General features: G+C 50.5%; 1 protein-coding gene across 5 annotated transcripts in view; it reads right to left on the bottom strand.

Annotated features, from left to right (window-relative positions):
• Window positions 1-15436, bottom strand: part of IGSF3 (immunoglobulin superfamily member 3) — an 86853-nt gene that overhangs the window by 34069 nt on the left and 37348 nt on the right. For all 5 annotated transcript variants that reach the window (XM_059673309.1, XM_059673313.1, XM_059673314.1 and 2 more), the window contains exons 3-4: window positions 5594-5971; window positions 2742-3152 (exon numbers count right to left, since the gene is read on the bottom strand). In XM_059673309.1, coding sequence (XP_059529292.1) covers window positions 2742-3152; window positions 5594-5971 — 789 coding nt within the window. The remainder of the gene's footprint in view (window positions 1-2741; window positions 3153-5593; window positions 5972-15436) is intronic.

The following is a 15436-nucleotide window of genomic DNA, read 5'->3' as shown; positions in this document are numbered from 1 at the left end:
ACCGATACTCAACTGCTCTCTGTTTGCCCACATGCCAAACAATCGCAGGCTTCTCTCCCTGCTCTCCTGCCAAGACTCAAGGCTCAGCTCAAGTCACCAGACTTGTTGGTGGCCCTGGATGTGCCTTAACAACTGCCCCCTTCAGGGAAACAGTGTAGACACACTTCACGTTCACCGTGTCCCCGGAGCGCTCTCTGCCCGATCGCAGCACTTAGCACCCTGCTCTCAGCCGCTGGCTGTCCCACCGGCCGGCCCCCTGCGTGCAGGGACCCAGTGTGAATCATCTTTGAATCCCCGGCGCTACCACCACACCTTCAGTGCTGCAGGGACTCACTGGGTGTTGACCGAAATGAACTACGAGGAGGCCATGCTGGGGCGGCAACCACTGAGCCTGAACAGCACAGGGGCCCAGAGCGAAGCCATCAACATTCATGTCATCGAGTGTTCCCTGGGCTGGCGTAGTCTGGAGATATTTGCTGGGCAAATTTTAAAAACTCCTAATTCCAAATTGGTACGATTAAAAATAAAGTAGATTAGCTGGTGCAACCCAATTTAAAAGCATTAAGACTCCAAATTTGGTCCAGACTTTTGAAGCTGATAGTAAAACCATCCTGGAAGGGAACGATAAATAGGAAATAAGGCGCCGTCTGGAGATTTCTTGGTACTGGAAGATGCAGAAGCTGCCAAATGCTCTGGGTCATACAGACAAGGTGCCACCTCTACAGGAGCCCAGCCCTTCGCATAAAAGCCCTCACATCCACCCGCTGCCAGAGGATCCCTTCTGCCCTACGACCTGCAGAGCTGCGCTTGACAAAACCCAGACCATGGAACCTTAGCAGGTTTGGCTCGGGATAGAGTGTCGGCCCGCAGGCCGAAAGGTCAGGGGTTTGATTCTGGTCAAGGGCACGGGCACGTGTGGGAGGCAACCAATTGGTGTGTCTCTCTCTCACATCGATGTTTCTCTCTGTATGTGTGTCTCTCCCCATCCCTTCCACTCTCTCTGAAAATCAATGGAAAAATATCCTCAGGTGAGGATTAGAAAAACACAAACAAGCTGTAGGAACAGAACATGGAAAAATCACCCGGGAAGGATGCTGGAAACCCAGCTCCCCAGGCCCCACCCTGGAGCTGGCTCAGGAATCTGCACTGTCAGATGAGTCGGAAGCCCTCTCTAGAATGACAGAAGATTATGGAAAGACCAAGACCACTGACCCGCAGCAAATGGGACAGGGAGGTCAGGGGACAGGTGTTGACAAGGGGACCCCACACGCACCAGACTCCCACAGACCCCTCCTCCACTCCCCGGGACAGCTGTAGCCTCGCCCCCGAGGTCAGCAGAACACAAGGAAAGGCTCCTGGGCCATCACCACACCTCCTTAACCACACAGTGACCGCCCTCAACCAAAGCCAGGGGGCCCAAGGCCCACGGAGAGCCTACCCCAGCCCAGCCTAGGCAGCGGCAACAACAGGCTGGATGCGGGGGCCAGACACGGGGGCTGGGGGTACAGTCTGACCCTGTGGGAGGATAACGTGAGGAGCAGGAGGGTCTCGGCTCATGGAGCTGCCATCACCTTGACCCAGCTCTTAACTCGTCACTCAGCCTCCTCCAGCAATCCCCTTCCGAAATCTTCCCCCTGAGACAGCATTTATGGGGATCCCAGTGTCCCGGGAGCTGCCTCAACAACACACCAGGACTCCTCCTGGGGCCCACCAGCAAGCCACCAGCACACGCATCTTTCCTACTTACCTCCCAGAACAGTGAAAGAATGGTGACAGTGCATCTTGAAAATCATCAAACACCACAAAAGAAGTAATATAAAAAATAACCACATTGCCCAGCTGTCTACCTATGAACCAGGAGGTCACAGTTCCATTCCCAGTAAGGGCACATGCCTGGGTTGCGGGCTCCATCCCCAGTAGGGGGTATGCAGGAAGCAACCAAACAATGACTCTCTTATCATTGATGTTCCTCTCTCTCTCTCTCTCTCTCTCTCTCTCTCTCTCTCTCTCTCTCCCTTCCCCTCTCTGAAATCAATAAATATATCCTATATAATAAAAGACTAATATGCAAATTGAATGAATGGCAGAAGGAACGGTCGCTATGACATGCACTGACCACCAGGGGGCAGACGCTCAACGCAGGAGCTGCCCCCTGGTGGTCAGTGCACTCCCACAGGGGGAGCGCTGCTCAGCCAGAAGCCCTGAGCCAGGCTCACAGCTGGTGAGTGCAGTGCAGGGCGGGAGCCTCTCCCGCCTCCGCAGCAGCACTAAGGATTCCGACTGACGGCTTGGGCCCGCTCCCCGTCTTGGCCTAAGCTGTCAGACATCCCCTGAGGGCTCCCAGACTGCGAGAGGGCACAGGCCAGGCTGAGGGACACCCGAGTTCACAAATTTCGTGCACCGGGCCTCTAGTATGTAAATAACCACTGATGCCAAAATTTTTCTAGCCCAGGATTTCGTATCTATGATGGAAGGGTCCCAATCTCAAATGGCCTCTAGAAAGAAACGGGATTGGTACCCAAAGCAGGCAATGTCACCAAGGGGCCAGGCGCGTGGCTAATGGAACCCAGTCCTGGGCCCCATACATCCCTCAGCTTCCTCTGGCCCAAGGCGGGACCATCTCTAACTTCACGTGAAAACCTCATGCACTTTCCGGTGTCACTGAAGAAGGGGTCTGCGCACCATCTCCATGTCTGACAACCCTCCCCACCGGGTGGACAACGGGGACGAGAGAGACTGACCTGTGGGCTGGACGGTGACCACAGTGCCCTCGGAGCGCTTTCGGGTCATGGCGTACCACGAGCCGTCGGGATCCTGGATCCACTCGGCGGCCTCGCAGTAGAACTCGCCCTGGTCAGACGGCTGCAGGTGGAAGACGGTGAGGCGGAAGGTGCTGCTCCCCAGCTTGTCCAGCCGCACCTCCCCCAGGCTCTGCCGCTGGGCGTACTCGCTGCTGGAGTGGAGCACGAAGTCTCGGCTCAGGGCGATGACCTCCACGGGCCTCTCGCTGCCTCTCTGCCGGAGCCAGGCCACAGACACGTGGCTGTGCTGGACCGTCTCGGTGGCCACCTCGCACGTGAGCTCCAGGGGGTCCTGCTCCACCTTGTGCAGCGTCTGGGGCACGGCTGTGGTCTGCAGGGAGTCTGGGATCACTGTAACACAGAGCATCGCAGTGCACGGTCACAATGAAGCTGCAGAACGTACGTTCACAGGAACAGAACTGAAGCTGTCCTGCTTTGGGCACATCCTGAGAAACAGGGTTCCTTGCAAAAGACAATCATGCTGGGAAAGCCCTAGCCCGTTTGGCTCAGTGGATAGAGCGTCGGCCTGCGGACTGAAGGGTCCCGTTTCAATTTCGGCCAAGGACACATGCTCAGGTTTCAGGTTCGATCCCTAGTAGGGGGCATGCAAGAGGCAGCCAATCAATAATTCTCTCTCATCATTGACGTTTCTATCTCTCCCTCTCCCTTCCTCTCTGAAGTCAATAAAAATATATTTAAAAATAATAATAATGCTGGGGAAAATGGAAGTCAGCAGAAAAAGAGGAAGACTGAAGCCACAGGCATGAGTCCACAGGAGCTGAGCAGGGCTGTTGAGGACAGGACAGGACATGTGGACATCACTCAGTCAGAGGGTCCCCAGGGGTTGGAGCAGACTCAACGACAGCTAACAGCAAAGCTCCTACCCCATGCAGCCTCCACCCATCACTGCGAGGCCACAGATGACCCAAGATAGCACAAAATGGAAGTTTTCTGTTTGGATCTGGACTGCAAGTTTCTGGCAATTACTCTTACCTGTTTGGTGATTTTCATAACACTCAGACAAAAGATGGGTTGTATTTGATTTTAGAAGGACTCCCTAAAAATACTGTGTACAAAGCATGTTCTTTTAGGGGAAATTAGATTTTATTGTTCATTCTGGTACTTGCTTCAAAATACGTGAAATTGGCTTCTGACTGATCTTCAAACGGAAATTGTTCCTGGAACTCGGGGAGTTTTTATCTCTATACAACTTCCTCAATTCCTCCCTTCCAGCCACCGCCCCACATCCCCCCAGCTGATCTCAACAAGGCATTGCGCTAGGAAGGCTATTATTTAAAAAAAAATTTTTTTTTGATAGAAAAAAGCATCATTCTCCTTGATTTTAACAGGTTCAATTTTCATGTAATTGAGGTGCCAAGTGCTCCACACTGGCAGGCAGCCACCGTAGGGGGATGACGCAGGCACGTGAAGTGGCCCTGTGGTCCCTTGGTCAGAATTCTTCCCTGGGGACTAAACACTCCCCCCCCCCCCCGACTGATGAAAACACCCGTGTGTGTGATTTCTCAGGGTTGGGTTACAGGCCTCCTGCTGGGGTGCAGACTTGTCAGAAAGGAAAAGTCACCGAAGGAAGCTGGAGGTGGAGGGAGTGGGCAGAAGGCAGTGTGTGCCAAGAGGAAGGATCAATAATTCCAGTTTTTATTATCACAAGTAAGCCTGGAAATTATGACTTGGCATGGGAAGGCAAGAGCTAGCTCACGTAGGGTCTTGCAGAACCAAGTGAAGAGCAGAATTTATTCTAAATGTGGCTGACGCCACTAGAGAATTTTAAGCATGGAAAGGACATGATTTGATTAATGTCTTAAAAATCATTCCGTTACTGTTAGAGAAGAGACTATGACGGCAAAAGAAAAAAAGAAAAGAAATTATGACTTGGGCAGAAAAACCGAACAGCCTGGATAGTGCTAACCCTCCCCCCGAGATCCCTCCATCGCTGGGGACTCGCCCACCAACGGGTGCCCATGCCCCACTCGTGGAGCCAGGTCACTGAACACCCAGGGCGGAGCAAGGACCTGCAGCTGCACTCACTTCCTGGCTCCGTGTCGCCCCCGCATCCCAGAGCCCAACTCTGAGGTTTCACCTCTCTTCCCGCTGACGTCATAGGCTTCATCACCCTCGTCATGTCTTCAGGCGAGCAACCACAGACATCCTTGCCTCATATTTTCATATCCCCTTTCACCAGCTAGAGGGCTAGTCAACCTTCTCAGAAATACTTAACATCTGCTTTAGATCTTTGTTAAGTTTCAGCCTTATCAAGGAACACAAGCTTTATTCTTTTACGTGACTGGTTGACCTCTAAAATATCTGGGGAGGTGTTTTTTTTTAAAGTCAAATAAAGCTGTACTCTGAAAGAATTAACTCCCCCCCCCCTTCCTTTCTCTAAGCACGTCCTCGGTGAGGATTTTAAGAGAGGGAGAGGGAGACGGAGAGAGAGGGGGAGAGGAAGAGGAGGAGGAGGAGGAAGGGAAGGATCAGTCCGAGAGAAGTGAGTCAATGTGATGGACTTTGAATAGGATTAGTGCCCCTATAAAGGGACCTCAGCGTGCTCCCTCGCTCCCTCCACCATGTGAGGACACAATGAGAAGTCAGTCCGCAACCTGGAAGAGGGCTCCCACCAGAACCCATGAGGCTGGCACCCAGTTTCCCCAACTGTGAGAAATAAATGCTTGTTGTTTAAGCTGCTCAGTCTGCAATACTTTGTTACAGCAGCCAGAACTGACCACGACACGCAGGCAGGCAGGACACTGGCCACATACCAACAGCTCTCTCCTTACCCACTAGGTTCATCTTGGCACTGTAGCTCCCGAAGTATCGCTCATCGGTGTTGGGCGTGAAGCATTCGTACTCGCCGGCATCGCGGGCCTGGAGGTCGGTGATGTGCAGCAGGGCCGAGTTCCCCTGGATTCTCTCCACGTAGATCTTCCCGCTGCGCACACGCTGGGTGTAGATGGCGTAAGGGAAGGAGGAGTCCACGGTGCTGACGATCTGGACCTCGCGCTCTGGGGCCGAGGGCAGGTAGATGGACCACTGGAAATTCTGCTCGGAAGATCCCTGGTAGCCGCTCACGTTGCACCAGATGGTGATGTGGGAGCCCTCCGTGCGGTACAAGGGGCCTTCCTGGACGGCGACTTGCCGCTGTGCTGTCACTGCACCTACAGGGGACACACACACAACAGGCTCACTTACGACTCAGACCAAAAGCAAAGGAGGCAGCAATCCTCAAAGGGTTTGCTGTTTGTGTGGCAGGACAGTACCATCAGCAGCTAGCTGGCACTTTCGGAGGCGCTCTGTGATGTAGAGATAGTCATTAAAACCCTCCGTGGGAAAGCACGGTCCCTAACTGGCATGTGCGGGGATCTGACCGCACGAGGACGTGTGCTGCTACTTATTCAGCAGCTGACCCTTGGGGATGTCATTTAGTCCCTCTGTTTGTCATTTACGTGGCATTTTAGAACTATTCACATTAAGGCTGCTTATAAGGTTTTTGACAGAATGAGCAGGAAAAGTTGAATGAATCCTTGGCACAATTCAGATGGAAAGGAGTAGAAACAACCTTGTGATCTGGCTGAAATGAAATGCCCCTTTCTCGCTTAGAGGGCTGGCGGGGGGCGGGGGGGGGGGCGGCCCCTTCTTTTGGCTGCACCCTTTATTCTCAAAAGTCGATCCTCCGGGACACCCTGTGGAGGAGCACGCAGTCCTTACTCCCTCTGCCCGCCAGGAACGGGACAGCGCTGAGCCCCCGGGGGCGGCAGCTCTGAGCCGAGCGCACGTGAACTTGATTGATGCCCACACACTGACTAGAGGGAGCTGAGCGCAGACGGGTGACACGCGAGTAAGGCTGCCCTTGAGGTCACGGCTCTGATTCGCCCACCCGCCCTCGTCTTCTGGCGGGAAATGCTCCCCGACGGTGGGCCCTGCCTGCCTTCCCCGTGTTCTCATCATGGTCTCCCTTGCACACTCGGGAACGGGGCGATAGGGTGGGTTTAACTTCTCCTTCCACGCCAGCACAACACTGATTCTGCTCCAGTCACTGAGAAAGTGGGAGTGGACAACCCTTGGACCGCCCCGTGGGCAGAAAGAGCAGGCGAGGGGTCGGCGCAGCTTTGCCGGGAACTGGAATGGGCTGTCACCCTGGACAAGCTGCTCTGCCCTCGGGAGCTGGGTCTCCTCATCTGTACCGTGGTTTCTACGAAGGCTTTGGAGCAGACTAGCATGTGTGCTAAAGGCTGACTTTGTCACTTCCTAGCTGTGACCTTGGGCGCGTCACTTCACCTCTCGGAGCCTTAGTTTCCTCATCTATCAGATGGGGATGATGATGTGTGCCTCGCAGGGCCTAGCCCATGACTAGTCCTCGGAAAAGAGCTGCTGGCCCAGGCCCCTCTGGCTGGATCATTCTGTGCCTCTGGATCCAGAGGACAGGCCAGTGGTAACGCAAGGACATCCCAGTGGCCTCTTGTCAGTGACACCATCTCTGGGCCACCCACCACCACGCACGGCTGCAGCCCACTCCCTCCCACGCAGAACCACAGCTGCCCCAGGGTAAACCTATCTGCCGTGGATGCAGCTGGTGAGCAGCTGGGACAGCTCACGTCCTAGTGGGCTCAGCTCGAAGCCCCGCCCGGGGTGTCTGTGCTCCAGCCGCTGACCTAACATGCAAAATGACCGACTTTCAAACAGACCTTACAAGGAAAGGCTGTGGCTCGTAAACTCTTACTTGCAAAGAATCTCTTTTCCCCAAACAAAACCTTCCACACAACCCTGTCTCAGCTTCTGCAGGGAAACTAAAAAAGTGTGTGTGTGTGTGGGGGGGGGGGGGGGGTTGTTACAAATCAACAGATCCAAGTGGCATGTGAATTTACTCTATACATCCCGGTCGACAGCATTCCTTTCTACACTGAAAAGTCGTGGAGAAGACAGCTGGTTAGTTATTTACCGTTAGTATGTTAACGTTCGCTGCATCACGTTGTGACCACGTACCCTTTAGGACACTTTGAAACATTGAGCTGGTGACATTTGAACAAATGTCTGCAGCACTTCAGAATCGCAGAGACTTTGAAAACAATGTAAGCACATTTATACCGCTTAAGGCTCCTTGATCTCAGTGCTCTGTGACTGGGCAGCTGTGACCACTCCCCACCTGGTCACTCTCACCGCTGCTGAGAAGGCTGGAGGCGGGCCAGGACCGGCCAGCATCTTACTTGAAGGGACTACCTCTCAACCATGGGCCCTCCCTGGACTCTCCTGGGGAGCTTGAATAAATAACCCTGCCTGGACCCGACCAGGGTCAAGGCCGCTGCCTTAAGGTGTCTGCTTGCCCAGTGCCAGCCAGGTGCCCAAATGAAAGAAGCTCTGCTAATTCAAGGCTCTCAATCACTTTAAGCTCCTCCCTTCAGAAAGACTCCACGTTGGTGTGGATGAAGAAAGTGTCTTTCCCCTGTAGGGAGAGGGCAGAAGCAAGTAGCACCTGCCATCAGATACAACTGTGATGCAATACAGAGCTCACCCCGAGTGGATTCTATTGACAGGCCTTACAAAAGCACTCGATCCTCGGATCCTGCTCATTGCTCTCCCGAAAGTTAAACAGTGTTAAGTGGCCTGAATGAGCCTGGGGCATCAGGGTCAAAACCACTTGTCCGAGCCGGAAGCAGGTTATAAACGCCCTGACAAATAAATAAATACTGGACTGTACTTTAACCAAACACATTCAGCTGCACCTGCTTCCGCTTATGAAATATCTCCTTCAGTCGCTGAAAATAATGCTGTTCTTAGGAAGTGGACCTTAACATAGAAATAAAAATTAACCTTTTCTTCTCAGCAGCTTATTCCCCTTCCACACCCTGCCCCGCCCATTTCCTTCCCCTGGCACTGGCCCTGCTGGGCAGAGTTCCTTCTCGTACACACGGCTGCCTTCAAACAGGCCCGGTCCCCAGCCCTGGCCAAGGCCTCCCTGGCCCAACCCCTTCCCCACCTTCCCTCTCAGCCTAGCATCTTCCCTCTCAGCCTAGCACAGAGGCTCCTCTGAGCAGGGCTCGCCTTTTCCTTTTAGATAACCATTTTTACTTTTGACATTCCTGCACTCCTTGAATTACTTAGCAGCACACAAATATCACTTCTGTAATTCAAAAAGAAAAGATCAAAGTATTATATATAACTGTACAAAGAGAGCTAGACACAAAAGGCAGAAGAGAAGTGGAAGATAAAAATAGGAACAAAACAAACAAACAAACAAGGGCAACAAGAATAGTAATGGATATGGTAGATATCAGTCCAACTATATCGATAATCACTTTGTCAATAGTCTAAATGTAGCAATTAAAAGACAGATTGTCAGCCTGGCCGGCATGGCTCAGTGGTTGAGCACTGACCTATGAACCATCAGGTCATAGCTCGATTCCCGGTCAGGGCCCATGCCCAGGTTGTGGCTTCAATCCCCAGAGTGGGGCATGCAGGAGGCAACCCATCAATGATTCTCTCTCATCACTGATGTTTCTATCTTTCTCTCCCTCTCCCTTCCTCAATGAAATATATATATATATATATATATATATATATATATATATATATATATTTAAAAAACAATAGAAAAATATCCTAGAGTGAAGATTAAAAAAAAGAGGGGGGGTCGGGGGGCAAAGTCCTTAACAGACACCTCACCAAAGAAGATATACAGATGGCAAGTAAGCCCATGACATCAGATGTCATCAGGGAAATTCAAACAAACAACGATGAGATACCCTATTACTATTACTATTACTATTACTATTACTATTACTATTACTATTAGAATGGCCAAAATACAGAACACTGACACCACCAAATGCTGGTGAGGATGTGGAGCAGAAGGAACTCTCATGCATTGCTGGTGGGGATGAAAATGGTGCAGACACTGTGGGAGGGAGTTTCACAGTATCTTACAAGACTAAATATATTCCTCCCATACAATTCAGCAACAGCGCTCCTTGGTATTTACCCAAAGAAATGGAGATCTTGTCTACACAAACCTGCACATGGATATTAATAGCAGCTCTATTCATATTTGCCAAAACGTGGAAGCATCAAGATGTCCTTCAGAAGGTGAATAGATAGATAAACTGTGGCACACCCAGACAAGGCAATCATCAGTCAACACTAAAAAGAAAGGAGCTGTTAAACCATGAAAACACACAGAAGAAACGCAAATGCATGTTCCTAAGAGCAAGAAGCCCATCAGAAAAGGCTCCCCTGCATGCGTCCCAAGTTGATGACATTCTGGAAAAGGCAAAACTATGGAGACAGTAAAAGGATCAGTGTTTGCAGCGGCCGAGGAGAGGAACAGGAAAAGCACAGAGGGTTTGCAGGGCAGTAAAAATACTCTCGATGGTATAATGATGGGTACATGTCATTATACATGCATTTGTCCAAACCCATAGAATGTACAACATCCAGAGTGAACCCTAAGGTAAACTATGAACTCTGGGTGATTGTAATGGTGTCAATGTAAGTTCATCGTTTGTAATAAAGAAAATGCCCCTCTGGTGAGTGATGCTAACGGGGGAGGCTATGCCTGTGTAGGGGCTGGAGGGCATGTGGAAAATCTCTGTATCTTCCTCCCAATTTAGCAGAGCACAGTTCCTCCCATTGAGATTTATTTAAAGTCTTTTTTAAAGAGCAGTTTTAGATTTACAATAAAATTGAAAAGGATTTACTGTTCTTTCAAGCCTTAAGTTTGAGGAAATGTGTCTTATACTGATATATGACTAATATAGATACCTGTGGGTCCCGAGCTTAAATTTAAAATTGTGTCACATGTACATGTGTGTGCTTTTCTAGATTTCAAAAAGTTCTCAAAGAGATTCAAGGCCAAGAAAAAAGATTAAGAATTATTTGCTTTAGACAATAAATGGTCAGTGGGAAAGACCATGTCCTTATAGTTGTTTTTTTTAAATCCTCGCCTGAGGATTTATTGATTTTAGAGAGAGGAAGGCGGGGAGGAGGGGCATTAATGTGAGAAAGAAACATCCATCCGTTGCCTCCAGTATGCATCCCAACAGGGGATCGAACCCACAACTCAGGTATGTGTCCTGACCAGGAATCGAACCCGCAACCCTTTTGGTGTACGGAAACACCCCGCTGGGGCTCAGATTTGGTTTTGACAGTCCTCATTCACAAACTCATGATATCACTCAACAAGCTCTACAAGGTATAGCTTGTCCAAGCGTGCTTCCACTTTTCCTTGGTGCTGAGTCCTAGATGAACCTGGCCAGGGGTGGCAGTGAGGAGAGAGAGGTCGCTGCGCCTGCCAGCCAGCTTCTCATGCATGTTTCAGCACATGCCTGGGCTCGGGGACCCACAGCTCTAGGCACGGAATCCAATTTCTATGATCAAGGTGCGTGACTGAGCACGTCACCACGTCAGAAGGAGCCACCGCACCATCCCACATCTCCTCTTCCAGTGGGGCCCTGACGTCCCCAAAGCTCCACTGGCACCCAGTTGTTACAAATCCTGTGAGGCACTCGGCTGCACTAGAGTATGTTTCCATCTGTAAAGTGGGAATAATGCAGTGTACCCTACACAGTCTCACAGGTAACCCTGGAGATCAAATAATACTGTGAAAGTCATCAAATGAATACACTTAAATGTCATCTTATTTCTGCCAGTGAGAGACAGCAATCCCCAAATAGGAAAAATCTTTGTCAGTACAAAAGCATTTAAAAAAACACTAATATTGAAATTGAATCAGTAGTAAAGTTATGTTAATATACTGTACCTAGCCCTAGCCAGTTTGGCTCAGTGGATAGAGTGTTGGCCTGTGAACTGAAAGGTCCCAGGTTCAATTCCAGTCAAAGGCACATGCCCAGGTTGCGGGCTCGATCCCCAGTGTGGGGCGTGCAGGAGGCAGCCAATCAATGATTCTCTCTTCTCATTGATGTTTCTATTTCTCTCTCCCTCTCCCTTCCTCTCTGAAATCAATAAATACATTTAAAAACAAAACAAAACAAAACAAACCTTCACTTTCAAAAAAAAAAAAATACCGTACCTAGAAAATAACCAAACAAAACACTAATGAAATCGGCATGAATCTTCGAGTGTTGAGAATATGGGTGATTCCCTCCCTTTTCCTCTCCTCTATTTTCCCATTTTTTAAAAATAAGCAGGCATGTGCTGTTTTAAAATGAAGATAAATGATGATGATGATGATGATGATGATGATGATGACGACGACGACGATTAGCACGTCAGTGTGCCCAGCACTGTCCTAACTGCTCTGGGTCCGTCATCTCATTTAATCCTCATGACTAAATTGGGCGATTTCATTACAGCCACATTTACCAGACCAGGAAATGATCTTCAAGGTTAGGTCCCTTTCTCCATGACAAAAAACATGACTAATGGTCTTTTCAGGCTGTGGCACATACTGACTTGCGGTCGGGTCGGGGAATGGCAGTGATAAGTGATGTTAAACCACCGGCTGGGTTTTGTGCCCACCTGGCCCTGAAGACGATGATGGGGAGTCTGCAGGGCCCCGAGCGAAAACTGCCCAACACACCAGGCAACCAAGTGCTTCACAGACATAGAGGCTCCCGAGAGAGCGGTCGGGAGGGCCACGCCAGTGACGGCCACGCCAGCGACAAGGTCTGGGAAGTCCCACTCGGTAGCCTTCAGTTAAGGGAGGACAAGGAGTAGCAGGAGCTGAAAGAACCTTTCTGGACCAGGGGACAGACAGACACAAAGGTCGAGCCTGACCAACAATGACAGCCAGCCCCTGCCGGGCCCTGGTCAGGCCCGGGGCCCTGTTCTGAGGGCTTTACGTGTACTTTTGTTGCTGTTATTCCTCACCGGAGAATAGTTCTTCCACTGCTTTTCCGAGAAAGTGGAAGGGATGGGGAGGGAGAGAGAGAGAGGAACATCAACGTGAGAGAGACACATTGACTGGTTGCCTCCTGCACGCCCCCAACGGGCATGTACCCAACCTAGGTACATGCCTTTGACCGAGAATCGAACCTGTGACACTTCAGTGCATGGGTTGACACACTAACCACCGAGCACACCAGCCAGGGCACGTGTATTAATTTCATGCTCACAGCAAACCGTAAGGGCTGTCCTCCTAGTGACTTCACGTTACAGCTGCTGACCCTGAGGCCAGGAGCGGGGTTGTCACGAAGTCGGGCTGGAGACACGGTCACTGTGGGAAGCTCCTTAACAAGAAGGCCCCACGAGGTTAATGTCACCGCCCTCAGGGGCGGCCTGACCAAGGTCTACACACACCGGGGCCCCAGAGCCAGGGCGGCTCGCAGCTCAGCTTCCCGGGACCACGGGCACAAGAGCATGCCTCTGCGGCCTTACTTCCCTCAAAAACATCCCTTGAAACAGCCAGCGACTCCCATGCGATAAGTGCGATGCCACCACCCAGCGGCAGACCCAGGGACGGAAGTAATTCTGCATTCTTCCCCCTCCTGACCTCTGGCCACACAGGCTGTCGCTGTGAGGCCACGGCTGGTTACTTAACCTCTCCGGGCCTCGGCTTCCTCATCTGTAAAGTGATCTCATGGCCACAGTGCTGATGGGGGAGGAAACGAGTTGCTACATTGAACGCCCGGCCCATAAGTGCTCAGTGCGCAGTAAGCCACCAACCCTACTAATAACAGCAGTCGTGCTGACATTAGCTCTAGATGTGAACTGAGGTCTCCCACACGCCGGGCAGGCTGTGTTTTCCAAACACGGCAGCAGCGATGGCTCCTGTTCCACACGCTCTTCTGCAATGTGACCAGACCATCAGGAGGTGGCGTTTATTCCCCTCCCTTGGAATCTGGGCAGGCCTGTGACACTGTGTGACTTTCACGGCAAGGTCATAGAGAGTGATGCAGCTTCCACTCTGCCACTCTGCCACCTGCTGCCCTGTGCCTTCGAGTCCTGAGGCTGCCATGCTGTCAGGGAGCCCAAGGCTCGTGGAGAGGCCCCGTGGAGACTGGGGAGCTCGAGATCCACGGGCAGCACCAGCTGCCAGCCATGCGCGTGAACGGCCTTCACACATTCCCAGACCTCAGCTGCGAGCCGCCTCCCAGGTTGGAATGAATGATCCGACCTGAGGCCCAGATGCGGTGGAGCAGAGAGGAGCCATCCCTGCTGTGCCCACATGAACTCTGACCCACAGAACCATGAGCATAATAAAATGGCTGTTTTAAGCCACTGAGTTTTGGAGTAATTTGTTACACGGCAAAGATAACTGAGATATACACTATACTTTCAACTGACGTATTTTCAGTACGTATTACATGAAGGGACCAGGGCAGAAACTGTGAGGGAAAAATAAATAAAACCTAGTTTTATCCTAAGCTGACAATCCCAAAGGAAATACACAACTATCATTATATTCCAGCATGTGATGGCAGTGAGGTGCGAAGTTCAGGCCACTCAGGAGAAAGCAGGTCTAAAAAGGCTTCACAGAAGCAGTGGCATTTGAATGGGGTCTTGAAGGATGCGAGGGGAAGTGCATGCCACACGAAAACTTTTCAACACGTTCCAGGATTAGCAAGATGTTTGCCGAGGTCTTTTGTCACGTGAGTGGAGGGCACAGCAGAGCCAGGCGGGAGAGAGCAGGAAAGGTCAATCCCCCCACCCCTGGCACGGGAAGTGAGGAAGAGGCTCACTAGGAGAGCGAGGACTCAGATCAGGTTTGCACTTTTGAATCATCCCTGGGGCAGGTGGAGGACAGAGCAGAGGGCAAGACCAAATTCACAGTCAGGTGAGACAAGGAGGGCCTGCCCTGGTTTCAAGTTCAAGGACAAAAATAACACCCATTCATTCCTTCACTCACATCCCCAGTGCTTCTTAAAATAGAGCTGGTCTGAGGTTGATGATTGATAAATGTTACATTATTGATGCCATTTCTAAAAAGGTGTGACTACCAGCTACAGAGCCAGCCAAGAGGACTGCAAACTCTGATTCACTTCTTCCCCAAACCGACCTGCCTCACTGCCCTGTCAGGAGTAGCTCCCAAGCCCCCGGGTGGCACCCCTTGCCTCTGAGCTGGTGCCTAGTTCACTTATTACTAAACGCTGAAGCTGCCACCTACTAAACTGTGACTTTAAAGATATTGTAAACATCCAACATTTAATAAATTGGAATATTCATCATAAAAATTTTAATTAAAATATTACAAGCCTTCGATCTCTTCTGATTATCAACCCTAATCCTACTCCCCCCAGCATTTCCTCAGAGATTGGCACTGCTATAATTTAGGGATATACTGCTCCAGATTTTTTAAAAAAACACATTTACATATCACACACACATATGTATATATAATTAGTGAAAATATACAACATTGTTCAGCATATTTTTACATAAACATTATCATTCCAAAGATGTTCCTTGGTTTTCCCCTTTAATATTTTTGAGAAGAAATATAATTCTAGTTCTTTCCTTCAATATACCTGTATAGTATTCCATCATAGGATTACACCACATTTTCATTAGTCCCAAAATGTGGATAGTTGGGTTATTTCTAATTTGTTTGCTATAACCAAGAAGCCCTTCTCTTCTCGCATTCCTCCTGCCTCGGTCCTTTCCTTGCGCAAATGTGTACAATCCTCCAGCTGCTCCTACACTGACCATTAAACCACAGGGTAGTGGGGACA

This window comes from Myotis daubentonii, chromosome 18, assembly GCF_963259705.1.
Source record: "Myotis daubentonii chromosome 18, mMyoDau2.1, whole genome shotgun sequence".
NCBI classification, from domain to species: domain Eukaryota; kingdom Metazoa; phylum Chordata; class Mammalia; order Chiroptera; family Vespertilionidae; genus Myotis; species Myotis daubentonii.
Note: the sequence above shows the minus strand (reverse complement) of the source record. Positions and strands in the feature narration are given on the sequence as shown.